This window comes from Pogona vitticeps, chromosome 6, assembly GCF_051106095.1.
Source record: "Pogona vitticeps strain Pit_001003342236 chromosome 6, PviZW2.1, whole genome shotgun sequence".
Classification (NCBI taxonomy): Eukaryota; Metazoa; Chordata; class Lepidosauria; order Squamata; family Agamidae; genus Pogona; species Pogona vitticeps.
Genome location: NC_135788.1, coordinates 50,131,953 through 50,151,457, shown reverse-complemented (window position 1 = coordinate 50,151,457; position 19,505 = coordinate 50,131,953). Strand labels below are relative to the sequence as shown.

At 39.6% G+C, this 19,505-nt stretch overlaps 1 protein-coding gene across 3 annotated transcripts in view; it reads left to right on the top strand.

Annotated features, from left to right (window-relative positions):
* The window catches only part of CPNE4 (copine 4), a 262,001-nt gene that overhangs the window by 157,775 nt on the left and 84,721 nt on the right, over window positions 1-19,505 (top strand). For all 3 annotated transcript variants that reach the window (XM_078377351.1, XM_078377352.1, XM_020806875.3), the window contains exons 4-6: window positions 7,225-7,296; window positions 11,744-11,818; window positions 18,108-18,191. In XM_078377351.1, coding sequence (XP_078233477.1) covers window positions 7,225-7,296; window positions 11,744-11,818; window positions 18,108-18,191 — 231 coding nt within the window. The remainder of the gene's footprint in view (window positions 1-7,224; window positions 7,297-11,743; window positions 11,819-18,107; window positions 18,192-19,505) is intronic.

Below are 19,505 nucleotides of genomic sequence, written 5' to 3'. Positions count from 1 at the left end.
GATCCTTAGCTTCAAAGCATTACCTTTTTTTGGACTGCATACAGTATCTCAGAATTTCCCAGCCACAATTTTCCTTGGCTGTATTGACTGGGGGATCTGGAAGTCTATAGCTGAGAGAAGTGACTTTCCCAGACACTGATCAAATGTGACTTGGGCACATGGTACTTGGGGTCCAAAGTCATTATATTCATTATCTGAATTTTGATTGGCTTGGATCACGTTATTCAAAATGTGTGTAATACTTATATCTGGAGTAGAGAGGAAGGAAGGAAGGACACATAACTACAAACAGCCACAACAAAATGCAGGGGGGAGGGATGCTTTCAAGAGACATTGCCCACCGTAGCTTCTCTCCTCCCCATTTTTCAACAAACACAAATTTAATGCAGTAATACTTAGAGGTTGTATATGAAGAAAGTAGAAGGAAGGTCACCGAAAATATTATCCAGCCTAGCAACAGTAGAGATGCAAAATTTCTGAATTTTTTTTCCTGGAAAAAAATAGCAAATTTTGGAAATTTTAAGAAAATATGAAATGAAAACACTTCTAACCATGTTTTGCCCCCAAGAAAAAAAAATAGAAATTTTACATCTCTAAGCAGCAGATCAGAAATCAAAACCTGAAAACAATTTTGTGCATTGGTTCCCAAATGGGGTTGCCTCCTCAGTGTGTGCATTTGAAAAAAAATTCAAAGGGGTGTGTGTGAAACTATAGTTTTCATCCTCTTTCACATTCAATATGCTTTATTTCTGTTATTTTTAATGGTAAAGTACATTACTTGGAATCCTTTTCATTTGATTCATGCATGCAACGGTTTGTTGTGTGAGTGGACCAGTGTTTTCCAGGCTTATGCAAGGCCTTGCTCCAATACCTTTTTGCACAAGTATGAGGGCCTTTTTTTGGATTCAGTGATCTCCACATGTGCAACAGCAAGCCAGAGATGACAGGCAGACATAATGCTGGATCCATGAAGCAACAAGATTTTGGTTGTTTTGTTACCTCTCTGTGATAACAGAAACTATCTTTTGCTTCTTTTTCATTTAAAATCTTTGTGATTATTTTAACTTTAAATGACAAAGAGGATTGGATGTTAAAAGGGGATTAAGTGATTACAGAGAAGGAGGAAGGCCTGATGGTTTCTCAAAACTTGAAAAGGATGTGTGATGTCAAAACGTTTGAGGACCACCACTTCAGTGGCATGGGGCTTGAACTGTCAGGTGTGGTATGTGGGACATCTTGTAGCAGTCAGATCTGTTGGAAGTGAGCAGGGAGTGGAGGTATGGACAAGGTCTTAGTGAGGAGGTACCACTCCCCAAAATTTAGGGGTGACATACCTTCCTCTTCTCAGACCACAGGCCAACCCCTGTGTTGGATGTCAGTCAGGGGAGACACAGGAACCCACCTGAATTAAGAAGAATATTGCTGCTTGCAATGTTTCCTGTCCTGGAAAATCCAGTTTATAGCATGGGAAGATGTGGCCAATCCAGATCCTGAGAACCCATTAGCCTGAAAAAGATGCTCCAGTTTCAAGTTCTGACAACTCACGAGACAGAACCTAACAACTCCTGAGAACTTGAGAGGTTGCAGAATCTCATCTGCCTAATTAGATCTGTGTTTGTTAAAGCTGAAAAACACAAGCAGATTCTCCTCATTTTAGCAAAGATCACTAGAGCAAAGTTTAAGCATTGTCTTTTAATCAAATAGTGAGATACAATTTGAGCCACTGAAAACCAGTTTTCTTCTGCAGGTAGCTTTGGGGATTTAGCCCATTATCAGTGTTCTACTGCAATACTTGATCCATGAACTGGTCATTTGCTGTGTATTTGATGCGTCTAAAATCAGCGATTTCTAATATCTGTGTGTTCTACTTGGTTGCAATTGGCATGCCCGGAAGCCAATGCTGTTTATGATCCTCTTGCTAGGGTATTTTTACATCCATAAATAAGCAATAAACATGATCTATAATTGATGACGGTTTCCAAAAGGTGACTAGTTGTGAGGCACATCCTAGCATGCATATTCAAAGAGCAGTTTAATGCCAGTAAAAATTGATTTCCTCTCAAATGCAAGAATGATGCCCTGTATTCTCTAATTATTAATTGCCCTTGAAGGCACTTTCTTAGGTACAAGTCATACAGTTTCTGTAAGATTCACTGATTGGATTGGATTAAATCAAGTCCTATTGAATTAAATAGGTCTGCTCTGTTGTTGTTATGTGCTGACAAGTCACCTCTGCCATATAGTAACCCTATGAATGAGCAATCTCCAAAATGGCCTTTCCCCAACTGCCCTGCTCAGCTCTTGTAAACTCAAAGCTGTGGTTTCCTTAAGGGAGTCAGTCTGCCTTATATTTGCTCTTTTCCTGCTGCTTTCCACCTGCTCTAGTTGGGGTTGATACCGGTTTTAGCCCCAAGAGTGGAAATGAATGAGTTCTCAAAGTGTTTGATTTTGACCAATACACACTCTTACCCTTTAAAGTTCATTTTGCTGAAGCAGATTTACACATGGATTCCTCTTGTGGAAATAGTTGTAAGAACTGCCCAGAGTGGGCTAGATGGGCAGTACAGTACAGTGGTGCCCCGCATAGCGAGGTTAATCCGTTCCGGATTAACCCTCGCTATGCGGAATCGTCGCTAAACGGGTAGGGAAAATGTATTGAAACGCATTAAACTTAGTTTAATGCGTTCCAATACCTTGCTTACTTACCCGTTCAGCGAGGATTCCCCTTGCCGGCAGCCATTTTCGCGCCCTCGCTAAGCGAGGGCAGGGCGTGAAAACGGCTGCCGGCAGCCATTTCCGGGCTTCCGGTGGCCATTTTGGAGCCGCCGAACAGCTGTTCGGCGGCTCCAAAATGGCCGCCGCAATACCCGATCTTCGTAATGCGGGTTTTCCCCATTGCGAAGATCGGGTATGTTTCCGTATAGTGATCCCGAAAAAGGGATCGCTATATGGAAACATCGCTATACGGTGCACTCGCTAAGCGAGGCACCACTGTATATCAATCAAAATCAAATCAATCAATCAATCAAAGCTTAATTTTGTTGTTTTCTGTATTCCATAATGAAGGGAAAGTATTACCCTCAAACTGACACAGCTTCATGAAGATGCCACATGATAAATATAACAAGGATTTCTTTCTCCTCACTTTGTGAAAAAGGAAAAATGGCAAACCTCCCCCTCTCACAACCAAGTGGATGATCATTACTAAATCCCAGATTGTGAAACAAGTGCTGTACAGAGGATGGATGAATCAAATAAACAGCCGCCTAGAGTGGTCTACTGGTCCAGATAGGCAGGGTATAAATAAATAAATAAATAAATAAATAAATAAATAAATAAATAAATAAATAAATAAATAAATAAATAAATAAATAAATAAATAAATAAATAAGTTCTTAGGAAGCAGATTCATGAAATGATTTGCACCTTCACCAGAAACTGCTGATTTCAAACAAAGCTGTCCCAACAAGAATGTTCTGCTCTAAATAAGTGGTTGTGTACTTTAGATAAACGGTGTGATTTCTAGAAAGTAATTATATTTTTTCAGCTAAGAACTGTCATGTATTCTTCCAGGAATGTCTAGGAATCCAGAGGTGGAGATGCTACTAATGGTAGCATCTATCATCATCATCATCATCATCACTGAAGACGAAGAAGAAGAAGACACAAGAAATTAGTGCTAAAAGCAAATGTCGACTCTGTAGAGAAAAACATGAAAGTGTATCACACCTCATCTGCGAATGTCCAAAAACTGCACAAACAGATTACAAAATTAGACATCATAGAGTGGCAAAATTAGTGCACTGGTCATTATGCAAAAAATATAACTTGCCAACCTCCAAAAACCAAAGAGGCGTCAGAAAATGAAGTCAAAATCTTGTGGGATTTCTGGTTCCAAATCAATAGACACCTTGAACATAACACACCAGACATAGTAGTAATAGAATGAAGAAATGTATGGATCATTGCCACTGCAATTCTAGCGGGTTGCCAGAGCTGAAAATTAAAAAAATTGGAAAAATTAACAAAGTACAGAGACCTGGCAATCAAAACATCTTGCTTGTGGATGAAACACACTTCAGTGGTCCCTGTAGTCGTTGGGGCTTTGGGAACAATATCAAGAAATTTCACACGGTACTATAAGCAGTTGCAGATCTCAGAAATCACACCATCAGACTACAAAAAATGGCACTATTAGGAACATCGTTATTGGCATACTGTGCTGATATTTAACAGATACTTAGGTTTTGGGTTAAAACTTGTATCTGTTATATAATACCAGTCAATGTTTTTATAATTTTGATTGTGCCTGGTGTTTTATAGCAATATCAACAGCAACAACAGCAGCAGCAATAAGATCAGCAGCAGCAACAACAACAATAATAATTTTACCCCATTTTTCTCCTTAAAAAGGACCCAAGGCAGCTTACTTTGAAAGACAGTATTTAAAGATGAAACAATGAGTATACAATGGTGGCTTACATCATTAAAATACAGTGGTGCCTCACACAACGATGTTAATTGGTTCAAAAAAAATCAACGTTGTGTGAAACATCGTTCTGTGAAACACCATTTCTCATAGAAATGCATTGAAAACCGGTTAATCCGTTCCAATTGGAACAGATTGCCATCGTTCAGTGAAAATCCCCATAGGAAACATCGTTGAGTGAAACAATGTTTCCTATATTGGAATGTATTGAAGCCGACTCAATACATTTCAATGCCTTTGCGAAGTCCTTTTTCGCTCCTGTAAAAGTGTCTTACAATGTTTGGACGCTGTTTTAAATGATTGCAATGGTTAGTCCACCTCCTGAAACCTATGCAAACTGATTTTGGTGTTGTTCTGACACTTCGTTAATTTATGATGATTTTTTGTTTTTTCCATTGGAAACCATTAGACAGACCATCCAATGGTTTCCAATGGAGAAAATTCAAAAAATCATCATAAATTAACGAAGTGTCAGAACAACACCAAAATCAGTTTGCATAGGTTTCAGGAGGTGGACTAACCATTGCAATCATTTAAAACAGCGTCCAAACATTGTAAGACACTTTTACAGGAGCGAAAATGGAGATCGTTGTGTGAAAATCCCCCATAGGAAACATCGCTGTGTGAGGCAGCAAATTTAACAGAAAAAGGCATCGTTGTGTGAATTCATCGTTGTGTGAGGCACTCGTTGTGCGAGGCACCACTGTATAATATTTAAAACTAAAAATCAATTAGTATGAAGAGGCAGCTTACATCATTAAAATATAATAATAAAGCTAAAAACAATAAGTATACAAATATTAAAAAGGAACAAATGTCACTCTGAGAAATAGTAAACAGAAGCAGTACAAAGAAGACAATCAAAGCATTAATGCATAACAATCCATCTAACAACCAAATGCAGGTAGCCAGTCACTGAGGGAAATCTTGCTGGAAGAGAAAGGTCTTTCCCTGCTTGTGCAAAGACAGCAAAGATTCATCCAAGTCTGGCCTCCTGTGGGAGGGAGTTCCAAAGTCTGAGAGCAACAACAGAGAAGGCCCTCTCCTGTGTCCCCATCAGACAAACCTGGGAAAGTGGTGAAACTGAGTGAGAGAAGGGCCTCTCCTGATGATCTTAACACCCAAGCTGGTTCATAATGGGAGATACTGTCTTCGAGATAGCTTGGTGGCCTTTCTGTGGTACCATTCAGTTCTTCCAAAAACCTCTGATGTATGAATGTGGGACATTGTGCTTCTGTGCCCATGATTCAAAAAGCCAGGGCATGGCGCAATACTACTGCACAATATTGTGCCCACATTACCAGCAGGAAAAAGAATGCTAAGCTTTACATGTTGGCAACACCAATGGCAGGATACCCTCTGCTACTCACTACCTTTCACAAAGTAGCACCATACAAGTTTTAACCCAAAACCTAAGTATCTGTTAAATATCAGCACAGTATGCCAATAACGATGTTCCTAATAGTGCCATTTTTTGTAGTCTGATGGTGTGATTTCTGAGATCTGCAACTGCTTATAGTACCGTGTGAAATTTCTTGATATTGTTCCCAAAGCCCCAACGACTACAGGGACCACTGAAGTGTGTTTCATCCACAAGCAAGATGTTTTGATTGCCAGGTCTCTGTACTTTGTTAATTTTTCCATTTTTTTTTTCAGCTCTGGCAACCCCCTAGAATTGCAGTGGCAATGATCCATACATTTCTTCATTCTATTACTACTATGTCTGGTGTGTTATGTTCAAGGTGTCTATTGATTTGGAACCAGAAATCCCACAAGATTTTGACTTTATTTTCTGACGCCTCTTTGGTTTTTGGAGGTTGGCAAGTTATATTTTTTGCATAATGACCAGTGCACTAATTTTGCCACTCTATGATGTCTAATTTTGTAATCTGTTTGTGCAGTTTTTGGACATTCGCAGATGAGGTGTGATACACTTTCATGTTTTTCTCTACAGAGTCGACATTTGCTTTTAGCACTAATTTCTTGTGTCTCCTTCTTCGTCTTCAGTGATGATGATGATGATGATAGATGCTACCGAAAAAGGGATCGCTATACGGAAACATCGCTATACGGTGCACTCGCTAAGCGAGGCACCACTGTATATCAATCAAAATCAAATCAATCAATCAATCAAAGCTTAATTTTGTTGTTTTCTGTATTCCATAATGAAGGGAAAGTATTACCCTCAAACTGACACAGCTTCATGAAGATGCCACATGATAAATATAACAAGGATTTCCTTCTCCTCACTTTGTGAAAAAGGAAAAATGGCAAACCTTCACCATACAGGGGAAAATTCCAGAAGCTGACTCATTTTTACATCAGTTAACCATTTATCAACCAAACACAAAATAATTGTCAGGGCTGTTTTTCAACAAGTGCGAATGGTAGTGAATGGCTACATGCGTGCGAAATTTGATGTTGAATGCTGCTGCTGCATACTATCTATACAATCCCATATGCATTTGTGTATTTTCAAAAGGGCTTAATTTTTAATAAGTATATCTAGAACTGTTTCTGTATACTCTTCTACATTGCACTGGGTTATCTGTTTGGAGATTATTCATGAAATGCTTCATTGTTAAAATAGTGCAGTATTACGTAGCATGGAATTATATCTCTTTTTTCAGATAATTCTGTGTTAAATCACATGTGTCTATCTTTCTAATGGAAATCACATCTCGTGTCTCAAAGTGACATTGTTTTCTAACATTCCTTCTTGTCATTTTATATAGATTGTTTCACAAAGAAAACTATCTAAATCTTTATTGAAACATGGCAACACAGCAGGGAAGTCTTCCATAACGGTAGGACCCTCTGATATATTACTGCTTTTCTTTTGTCTCAGGAGAGACAGTGGTGCCCCGCTTGACGATTACCCCGCTTGACACTGAAATCGCTTAACAATGAGGTTTTTGCGATGACTATAGCAATCGCAAAAAGATGTTTCAATGGGGAAAATCCGCTTTACGACGATCAGTTCTCTGCTTTGGGAACCGATTTTTTTTCTTCACAACAATCTTTACAGCTGATTGTCGGGTCTTCAAAATGGCCTCCCGCTGTTTTCTGGACGTATTTACGGAAGACAGCTATCAAAAATGGCTTCCCCTATTGAGGATCTTCGCTGGACAGTGAGGTATTTCACCCATTGTAACGCATTAACCAGTTTTTAATGCATTTCAATGGGTTTTTTACTTTCGCTTGACGACGATTTCGCTTAACAGTGATTTGAATGGAACAGATTATCATCGTCAAGCGAGGCACCACTGTACTTAATTCTCAAAGCAATGTCTGCATTGCTCAAGCAATGTCTGCTTTGCTTTGCCCAGCTCGAATAATGTCTGCTTTACCCATAGCTGCTTTGCCCAGCTATGCCTAATAAAAATGTCAGTTGGAATTTGGCCTTTATTTTGTAAAAATTGACAGTGCCAATATGTTATAGAAAAGCATTCCATGTAAAGAAAGTATTTTTCATAATATGGATATTGAGCACTAACATGAACATTTTGTTCTTGTTACCTCTGTGATTTTCATGTAACTAGGTCTTGTATGCTTGTCTAATGTTCTTGAAATATTTCACCATATGGGGAAATGCTACAAACTACACCGCTGCAGAAGTTAGAACCTGCTTTAACCTCAGTGGGATCATCCTATGGAATCTCGGGATTTGTCATGTGGTGAGGTATATTGAATGCTTTGCTGTAATTCAGACAAATGTCCCAAAGCATTCTAAGTTCCTGGCTAAACAACAAACCCTAGGATTCCATAGGATAGAGCCATCGAAGCTAGAGTCATATCAAACTACTAGAACTGTGTACTTCTGAACTGTAGATACAACCAAAATGTGGCGAAGATTCATTTCTTATATCTAATGGAGCAATCTGATATCAGTTAATTTATTTATTTATTTATTTATTTATTTATTTATTTATTTATTTATTGCATTTATATGCCGCCCATCTAGACATAGTCTACTCTGGGCGACTCACAATTTAGAAGATAAAAACAATTTAAAATATACAGGTTTACATTAAAAACAAAATGATACAAAATATAATATACATTTACGATTTACATTTACATTTAACCCCTTAAAGTTAGTTTACATTTGACTTCTTCTGCCCTGACTCCTAGCTAAGTATTCCATAAAGTAGATTGCATCAAGTGAGACCTTTGGGTAGAGTGGGCGGCATATAAATTAAATAAATAAATAAAATAATAAATAAATAAGTGAGCTCTGTGGCACGGTGGTTAAACTGCAGTACTGCAGTGAAACCTCTTCTCACAATCTAAGTTTAGGTAGCTGGCTCAGGGTTCACCCAGCCTTGCATCCTTCTGAGGCTGGTAAAATTAATACCCAGGTTGCTGACGAGAGGGCCCAAAGTGCTCTATCACTATGAGATGGTATGTAAGTCACAGCAGCAACAACAGTAATATGTTTTTTTGCTTTAAGATGGTGCCATTAATTAATTTCAAAGTAATTTATTGAAACTTTTGCTGTACATTTTTTGAAGGAAAAAAATCACCATTTTGGTTCAGAACTCATTAGTTACTTGTATTAATTTCACAGTTTTTGAAGTCTGTAAACCACAATGGAATAATTGGATGCAATTACTGATAATTTTTTACCCAAGAAAACTATGTCATTTTCTTTAGTTTCACATGACTTGAGGTACTAGCTGATCAATATTGTAATAGAATAATGTGGCCATAAAGTGCAGCATATTAAAACTCAAAGAAATTGTAATGGGATTTAAAATGGATATGTAACCTCATTAAATGAACCCCATTGACCTGAAACCCATCATGTAAATGGGATTAACATGTACCATCTGGCCAGTGAGCCTAAAATAGTAGTTTTGACTAGATCAGGAAAAGCAAGCAAATGGTCAAAAATGTTTGTCTAAAATGTATGAACAGAAATATGTGACACTGCTGGCTTTCAGAAAAAGGGCAGAACTTGGAATATTTGTATAAAAAGTTGAACTGAAGTTGTGGATAAATGTTAAGCAGACCAGGAGCTAATTCAGTTGTTGCTATGCTTAATGGTGTTTGATTTTTCATGGCTAAAAGTTATTGGATTTGCTTATTTAATAGGGCAGGGGAATAGTTCATTCCAAACTTTGAAACTGGGAGTTCACGCAAAAGTCCAGAACAATATAAGCACACTCTTAGAGAGTATGTTTTGTTTCAACACATACTGGAAGTCTGTGCTGCATTTTCGTATTTCATGGTGAGTTGAGGCTTTCTGATCCAGACAGTGAAAAACAAAGGCAAGGAGATCCTGTGAGTTCAGGACTGTATGCACCTGTAACTGATCCATTGATGCATACGGATGATCAGTTTGAAGATACTGGTGGGCATTTTGTCAGTTTTTCTGGCCTTGGGCTTTTGTTTTTATTTTGAAAAAGTTTTATGGTGGTGTGACTGGGCAGAGGGCTATCCAGAGTAGTAGCGCTGTAAATCCTGTGTATAAGAATTCAAGCGATGAGAAATTACATTCAAATGTAATATGAAACCTTTATTCTTTGTGGGTCTAATTGTCTTTAAATGGATGCTGGGGAAACAGGATGCACTTCCTGGCTACCCACCCAAGTGATGTGCATTTAGTAGAATGTGTGACATGGCCCCATGTTGTGAGCATGTAAAAGGCTTTCCCAGACATTCAGCACAATATGGCAGCATTATGGCTGTGACCTGCAGGAGTGGCTTTGTTTGAATCATATGGTTGCAGCTCTCTCTGTCTTGCCCTTCAGGCATTTGATATTGGGGACCAGCAGAATCCCAGCAGTCTCCTATCTTGAGTAAGAATGCCTGAAAAAGCTTGCAGTTGGTGAGAGTTTGGACAAGAGCAAATCTCTCAGTGCAGTGAGACAGCTTGTGTCAAGTATTCTTCAAGCCCTGTGCGAGATTTCACCTCCAGTGCAAAACACCGAGCACTTCTGGTGTGGTTGTTTTTCCACACAATGTCCGCAGAATTAATATTATTTCCTTTTGTGTACTGCTAAACATGCACACACACAGCAGGCACAAGAGGATGGGCAATTGATCAAAAAGCCCACCAGTAATTCATACAACATTGTTGATGTTTAGTAGTCCATGCAGCAGGGCAAGAATTGTCATAGATTTAGTTTGCATGTTTAAGGAAATGTACAAAAAAGTCTCAAAATGTCTCTGAGATTGACCCCCAAACCCCTCAGTGAGGAGAGAAATTCTCATGTGGCCTTAATTCCTGCACAAGGGTGAAAAGGAGAGGACTTGCACCTCTACTCTTGGTCGATAATTGGCCAACAGGCAATTAGTGGGCCATTTGTCACTCCCACCAGCATCTAGCTTGGTTCTTAGTGAACCTTCCAGATTTTAATTAAGTTGGGGACTTTAAAATATAGTTTCATTTCCACTGATATTGAAATAGTCAAGGAGAGTTTTATAGTGTGTATGCTAGTCTCTTTTGTTGGTTAACGTGTGTGTCAAGGCTACTCAATTTGTGCTCCTCCAGATGTTATATCATAATGCCCATCGCCCCTAACCAGTATACCCATAGTAAGGAATGATGGGAGTTGTAATCCAGCCATTCTCCATTCCTGGTGAAGCTGGTGTAATCATTATGCAGAGTGAAACAACTGCCTCAGGTAGAAAATGGAAAAGGGCAGATGTGGCTGGCTCTCAGGTCATTCCCCCAAGTTCCCCACTTATTCCCTGTTAGGCAGTAAAATCTTCTGGGCCCAACCTGAGCCATCTGCATTGTGTGTGATGCCTCTGATACATCTAAACATGAATTTTCCACAAGTGTGTCCCTGGAGACCCACCTGGGTTTATTATTATTATTTTTTTTTGAAAAAGTTACTTTTTTGGACCACAGTTCCTAGAATCTTGCAGCCATTTTGGCTGTGCCAAGTGGGCATTCTGAATGTTGTAGTCTAACTAACTTTTCAAGAGTGCTGCACGTTCTTCCAGAGCGTGAATCAGGTAAGAGGTCAGTTGCTGTCAAAATAAACTTCTTCCCTTAACAGTCCATTGTCTGGAGAATAGTGGCAGCTAAGAATGCAGATATCAAGTGTTATTCCTCCTTTAAGTTGTATTGGTGTTTGTTGATCTTGTTTCCCTGGCAATGGACGTGTCGCATTCATGAAGCCTGACAAGAATTTCTATTCTGGCATCTCTGTGGCAAACATTAGTAAGTGTCACTGTGCCAGATTTCATCCCCCCACCTCTTTCTTTTGAAACATAACCAGGATTTTTTCCCCCACTCAGGTGATTGCTGAAGAATTATCAGGCAATGATGACTACGTTGAGCTGTCCTTCAGTGCACGAAAATTAGATGACAAGGTAAGCAAGCAGCTTGACACTAACTTTACTGCAAAACATAAGAAGGAAGACGTGATTTAATGAGACGCCACCCTCCAGCCACTATTTTTGGAATTGTGGTGTTATTAAATATAACGGAAATCTCAGATCAGTGCTGATAATGAGGTTTTCCTCAAGTTGCACAATAATTAGGAAGAACAATCCCATAGGAATGTAATTAAGACCAAGACAATTTAATTATGCTGAGACCACATATATTTAAAATACCCCCAGTCATATCCGATGCCTTTTTTTACAAGCCCTCAAAGACATAACATTGAAGGTTGCTGTCTTAAAATATAAACCTAATTAGCTCTTTGGAAATAATATTATATGTGGGTGGCTGATGTTCTGGAAGGCTTTACTGCTTCCGTGCATGAAGCAGGTGGGAATGTGATGCTCTTTGTGCAGGTTTGCGTACCAATTCAGCCCAAACTTTCATTAAGAAAATGTTTGTCATGGTAGGAACATGTGGATTTAGAAAACTGCAAGATTATTTGACAACTGCACAGCACTAGCAATACATGGGACTTCTGGGAGTTGCCTGGTTGTGCTGCCTGGGGAATGCTAGAAATTGCAACCCAGAAGAGTAATGGTCCCAACTCTGGTCTCTGCTGGTATGAGGAGAACATATAAGTAAGGGCATAGGCAGGATATACCTGGCAGCCAATTGTGCCAGTGGAACTACTGGAGAAAGAGTTCTACTCACTTGGGAGGAATTATGAAAAACTACAGCACTTGCCAACGTTGGTTATATGTGATTAGCAATAGCAAATCCAATTAAAACTGCCAGAAATATTTAGCTAGGCAGAGTGTAATGAATTTGTAATTTGACTAAGGTGCAAAGGTTAATAGCATCCCTAAGTTGAGGATCTTCAATCAATCTAGGATCCTTCTTTTGTTTCTTATCTGAAAGGTGAATCGGGGAGAGAACTGCAGGTTCTTTACCTCTTTTGAAAACCTGACATTATATTTAACTACTTGGAGGTGAGTTTTAGAGTCTAAATTTAGGCACTTCAAAAAAAAAAAGACCATGGTATGAAATTATAACAGACTTCTTAGTTAGAATTTGCGGTTCTCTGGTCATGCCAAAAGGAGAAAAAAAGAAAGAAAACCATCTCAAAATACAAAAGAACAGGTGCTCCTATAATGGATGTTCCTTTGTTTCCACAATTGTACTATGTAATCTGGGGGGAAACAATGCCCTGAAAGGAAGCCAGGCAGTAATCATTATAGCTTTTCAGTTTGTCAAAAGACTTTTTCCCCTTCCCCAAGTTTATTTCGGAAGCCAAGGGGAAAGTGTGCTGCACAAGCAACATTGAAATAGGAAATCAGGTGCACCGGCAATGCCTTGAGAGGCTGTACTGACCTGGTCCATGTCAAAGCTCTTTTCAAGTACAAGCTGATCTAACCATTCAGAACACTGTGTGGTGCTGCCCTCTTGAGCCTGTTTTGCTTGTTGTTGTTGTTGTTTAGTCATTTAATCATGTCCGACTCTTCATGACCCCATGGACCAGAGCACGCCAGGCCCTCCTGTCTTCCACTGCCTGGGTCAAATTCATGTTGGCAGCTTCGGTGACACTGTCCAACCATCCCATCCTCTGTCATCCCCTTCTCCTCTTGCCTTCACACTTTCCCAACATCAGGGCCTTTTCCAGGGAATCTTCTCTTCTTATGAGATGCCCAAAGTATTAGAGCCTCAGCTTCAGGATCTGTCCTTCCAGTGAGCACTCAGGGTTGATGTCCATTAGAATAGATAGGTTTGTTCTCCGTGCAGTCCAGGGGACGCTCAAGAGCCTCCTCCAGCACCACAATTCAAAAGCATCAGTTCTTTGGCGGTCTGCTTTCTTTATGGTCCAGCTCTCACTTCCATACATCGCTACAGGAAAAACCATAGCTTTGACTATGCGGACCTTTGTCAGCAAGGTTATGTCTATGATTTTTAAGATGCTGCTGAGGTTTGTCATAGCTTTCCTCCAAAGAAGCAGGTGTTTTTTAATTTCATAGCCTGTCACCACCTGCAGTGATCATGGAGCCCAAGAAAGTAAAATCTGTCACTGCCTCCATATCTTCCCCTTTTTTTGCCAGGAGGTGATGGGGCCAATGGCCATGATCTTAGTTTTTTTTTATGTTGAGCTTGAGACCATTATTTACGCTCTCCTCTTTCACCCTCATTAAGAGGTCCTTTAATTGCTCCTCACTTTCTGCCATCAGAGTGGAATCATCTGCATATTGGAGGTTGTTGATATTTCTTCCAGCAATCTTAATTCCGGTTTGGGATTCCTCCAGTCCTGCCTTTTGCATGATGTATTCATCATATAAGTGAAATAAGCAGGGGGACAATATACAGCCTTGTCACACTCCTTTCCCAATTTTGAACCAATCAGTTGTTCCATCTCCAGTTCTAACTGTTGCTTCCTGTCCCATGTATAGATTTCTCAGGAGATAGATAAGGTGGTCAGGCACTCCCATTTCTTTAAGGACTTGCCATAGTTTGCAGTGGTCAACACAGTCAAAGGCTTTTGCATAGTCAATGAAGCAGAAGTAGATGTTTTTCTGGAGCTCTCTGTCTTTCTCCATAATCCAGCGCATGTTAGCAATTTGGTCTCTAGTTCCTCTGCCCCTTTCGAAATCCAGCTTGTACTTCTGGGAGTTCTCAGTCCACATACTGCTGAAGCCTACCGTGGAGGATTTGGAACATAACCTTGCTAGTGTGTGAAATGAGTGCAATTGTACACTGCCCTTCTTTGGGATTGGGATGTAGACTGATCTTTTCCAATCTTCTGGCCACTGTTGAGTTTTCCAAACTTGCTGGCATATTGAATATAGCACCTTTTTTTTTTGTTTTGTTCAGTCGTTTAGTCGTGTCCAACTCTTCGTGACCCCATGGACCAGAACACGCCAGGCCCTCCTATCTTCCACCGCCTCCCGGAGTTGTGTCAAATTCATGTTGGTTGCTTCGATGACACTGTCCAACCATCTCATCCTCGGTCGTCCCCTTCTCCTCTTGCCTTCACACTTTCCCAACATCAAAGTCTTTTCCAAGGAGTCTTCTCTTCTCATGAGATGGCCAAAGTACTGGAGCCTCAGCTTCAGGATCTGTCCTTCCAATGAGCACCTTAACAGCATCATATTTTAAGATTTTAATTAGTTCGATTGGAATGCCATCACCTCCACTGGCCTTGTTGTTAGGCATGCTTTTTAAGTCCCACTTGTCTTCACTCTCCAGGATGTCTGGCTCAAGGTCAGCAACCCCATTATCTGGGTTGTCTGGGACACTGGTTCTTAACCTTTGTTACTCAGATGTTTTTGGACTGCAACTCCCAGAAGCCTTCACCATCAGCTCTACTGGCTGGGGTTTCTGGGAGTTGCAGTTCAAAAAGACCTGAGTAACAAAGGTTAAGAACCACTGGTCTGGGATATCCAAATCTTTCTGGTATAATTCTTCTGTGTATTCTTGCCACCTCTTCTTGATATCTTCTGCTTCTTTTAGATCCCTACCATTTTTGTCCTTCATCATGTCCATCTTTGCACAAAATGTTCCTTTAATATCTCCATTTTTCCTGAACAGATCTCTGGTTTTTCCTTTTCTATTATTTTCCTCTATTTCTTTGCATTGTTCATTTAAGAAGGCCCTCTTGTCTCTTCTTGCTATTCTTTGGAAGTCTACATTCCATTTTCTGTAACTTTTCCTATCTCCCTTGCATTTTGTTTCCCTTCTCTTCTCTGCTATTTGTAAGGCCTCGTTGGGCAGCCATTTGGCTTTCATGCATTTCCTTTTCTTTGGGATGGTTTTTGTTGCTCCCTCCTGTACAATGTTATGAGCCTCCGTCCAAAGTTCTTCAGGCTCTCTGTCCACCAAATCGAGTTCCTTAAATGTGTTCTTCACTTCCACTGTGTGTTCATAAGGGATTTGGTTTATATTATACCTGACTAGCCCAGTGGTTTTTCCCATTCAGAACAGTGTGTGGTGCCGCCCTCTTGAGCCTGTATTGCTAGGCACTGCTTATGTGTGAACAAAGCTTGGAAAAGTTACTTTGTTAGACTTAAAGTTGCAGAATCCTCCCGCCATCAAATTCAAATACCTGACAGAAAGTATCTCATATAAAAAAAAAATCTTTGCTGTGCTTAGGAAGATGGAGAGGCAAGGCTACCTCAATCAGATGCCTTCCAGGTTTTTTTTTTTTCTGCAGCTCCTACCACTCCTTCTAGCACGCCGGTTATGGACAATGAGGATTATAATCCCAGTATAGATTCCATATTGGAGGAGAGTGCTTCACTTGATATTGTGCGTCCTCTAGTCTTCTTTCTTAAGCTATTGTGGTTTGATCTCCTTGTAGAGCAGGCTGCATTTCCTTGTGTGTTCTACAATCATCCTTGCTTGTGCAAATGAGGTAGTCTAGTCGTAGTGGAAGTGTCCAGTTGTAGTGGAAGCGTCCGCTATTACTAGCTCATGTCTTGGCCTCACTAGAGTTGATGGCCACTGTGGCCCATCTACTGACAAAGTATCTTAATTGTCCATTGAGCCACTGGTACTGCTGCTCTAGAAAGCCATTTGTAAGTTGTAGTTACTTTGTACCTAATAATAAATCCTGTACTACTTGTGGTGAATTGCATAATTTCCCCTAAATTTACCTGAAATAGATACACTGAAAAAAATGGACAAAAAACAAATGCTAATACAAAAATGAAATCTTTGATCCTTTACAACATTTTTATTTTTTAATTTTGACTTTCAGATCATGGAAAGTATTTCCATGTTTATACTGCAAAAATCAAGTACTGTACATACAATGGACACCAAGTGCCTAGGCACCTATTTTATGAATAGTATGAAGTTATGGTGTTTGACACTGTTAAATCTTTTGGCCAGAAACCATTTGAGAAAAACTATACATGTAAGGGCGAGCAGGCTATCCTTTGCGTGATTGTGTGACTGGTCATGTGCCTGATTTTGCAACCAGTAAATAACCAGTTATCCGAGGAGGGTCCTGCTGAATGGAATGGTTGCATGATTGCCTTTCAGCTCTCAGGTAATTGAACAGCATTCTGGCCTTTGTTTTTTGTAGAGAGTCTTTTTCTGTGGTACTATTGAACATGATATGAGGCCAGGTTTTATTTTGAAAATAGTAAGTTGTGAACTGCAACCTGCTTCTGAATCAGAGTAAGCAGAAAAAAATTTCCAAAGGCAGGAATTATTCTGGATTGTTGCTGGCAACAATAGCATCAGCAGCTGTGTTTATAAGATTTCTTCAGAAATACTCAGTATCCACACTACATATTTTTAAAGAATATTATAAAACTGCATTTCCTAGCTACCACCTCTCTCCCATACCAAAGTCTAAATATTACATTTGAACACTGAACTGAGGCCTCCCATATGCTATTTTTGTAATTGTGACCCAATGTAATGTCATGTTTCCCTGTTTTTCAACAGGCCCAACATATTTAATTCTTCTTTTTCATTGGGTGGGGATGCTGTATGAAGAAGGAACTTCAGTTTTATTGGGAAAGAGTACATGAATATATTTTCAGTCAGGTGTTATTGCCCAAATAGCATGCAATTTTACTCTGATGTAATGCAAACAGTGTAACTTCTTATGGTAAATTGCTTCAAGTTACAAAGTCGTTGTTCGTTGTGCACAAATTCCTACAATTTTATTTATTATTTGCTTAAAATATTTTCACCCCACCTTTCTCCTTAAAAGGGCCCAAAAGATAATGTTTGCACTTCTTAAGTTGTAGTTCATTTCCAAAAGTTACATCATGTGCATTATGTTCACAGGTACAACTAGTCGATTTTTTTCAGTGACTTTATCATTCAACTCCATTGTTGCTGTGGTGGAAGCATATAATATATGCCGAAATGATAATGTTCATTTGTGTGACGCAACCTCCTCCTACAAACCTTACAATATTAAAGAAATCTGTTTATTGGAAGAGAGGCCAGTTCTGAAATAAGGGAAGGCAACATATGATGAGGCTATAATTTATAGTTAGGAGAAACCATGAAACCGGGGATATAGTCATATACTTATGGAATCAATAACGCCCTTCTCATAGTTGAAGGGGTGGACATTTAAAGAACACCACATGGCCACACAGAGATGACCTGTATGGCATGGGATGAAGTATTTATTGAAGAATAAAAGCAACATGGATTTTATTTCCATTTAGCAGAAGGGTACAAAGATTATGCGGATCAAATCTAAGAGGGCTCAAGAACAAATATTTGTTATGTTTTGGAAAATTTGTTATGTTTTGATTTCAGGATTTCTTCAGCAAATCTGATCCATTTCTGGAAATATTCCGGATAAATGATGATGCCACCCAGCAGCTTGTTCATAGGACTGAGGTAAGAATCATTTCTTACTATTACTATTATTATCACTACAGCCATTCTTCACATTATTCAACTTCATATTTTGGCCTTTATGCAAGAAGTTCGGGATCTTCTGAAAATAATAAAAAGCGATATGTTCTAATGACAGCAAAGATCAAGCAACAAGGCTATTATTTTCTGCCCCCGTGTAGCAAAAAGGGGATAGCCTTGCTGAACATAAAACATTTGGAAGTGGTGACATAGCAGTGACTCTGTTGCAACTGCTCTGAACAGCTGATGGCTGTGTTTCAGCGTTCCTGTTCCAAGTGCTAAAAAGAGTGTATATAACCTTCACAGAACTAAGAGAACAATGGCATGGAGTTATTAATGTAGTTTGCCTGGCAGCGTAAAGTATTTTCTCTACAAATAGCTTCTTGGGGGTGGAAATGTAGGTGAGTACTGTGACTTAGGGAAAAGGCTTTAACACCTTGTATTTCTGCCATGGTCTTCTTGTTTGCTTAGGGAGAGATTTCCATTCTCTTCAGTGGTTCTTTGACCTTTTGCCCCCATTATGTTCCTAGGAACTTTGCCATCGCTGCTATTAGCAGGATAGGAAATTTATTTTGTTTTCTTTTTTCAAAAAAATATTATATTTATCTTCTGATTTTCCTCCTGTGACCTCAAGGTGACTTCCTTGTGAAGAAGGTCAGGGTGAGAGACAACAACCAGTGGGGTCTCTAGAAATGGGATCTCCCATGCCCCAGTCTAGTACCCTAATTACTGTTACAGCGGTGCCTCGCATTACGACGTTAATTCATTCTAGCTAAATCGCTGCAGAATGAAAACGTAATTCGAAAATAAAAAACCCATTGAAACACATTAAAACCCGTTTAATGCGTTCCAATCGGCTAAAAACTCACCGTCCAGCGAAGATCCTCCATAGGGCGGCCATTTTCGGTGGCTATCTTGCGAGGAATCTGTCCTAGAAAACATTTTATTTACCCGGTGGCCGTTTTGAAACCGCCGATCAGCTGTAGGAAAATGGTCATTTTGCAAAGAATCAGTTCCCGGAGCAGGGAACCAATCATCACAAAGCAAAAAAAAGCCTATTCAGACCATCGTTTTGCGATCGTAAAAGTGATCACAAAAACGTCGTCATAATGTGGTTTCATCATAATGTGGGGCAATCGTAAAGCGGGGCACGACTGTAGTTGGGAGAGATTGTTTGGAGTTTTGAAGTTTGGTGTCACCCGTATGCTGATTATCCAGCTCTATTTCTCTTTTTCATCCAATTTCAAGGAAGCTGCCTTGGTTCTAAACCACTGCCAGAGATCAGTAATGGGCTGG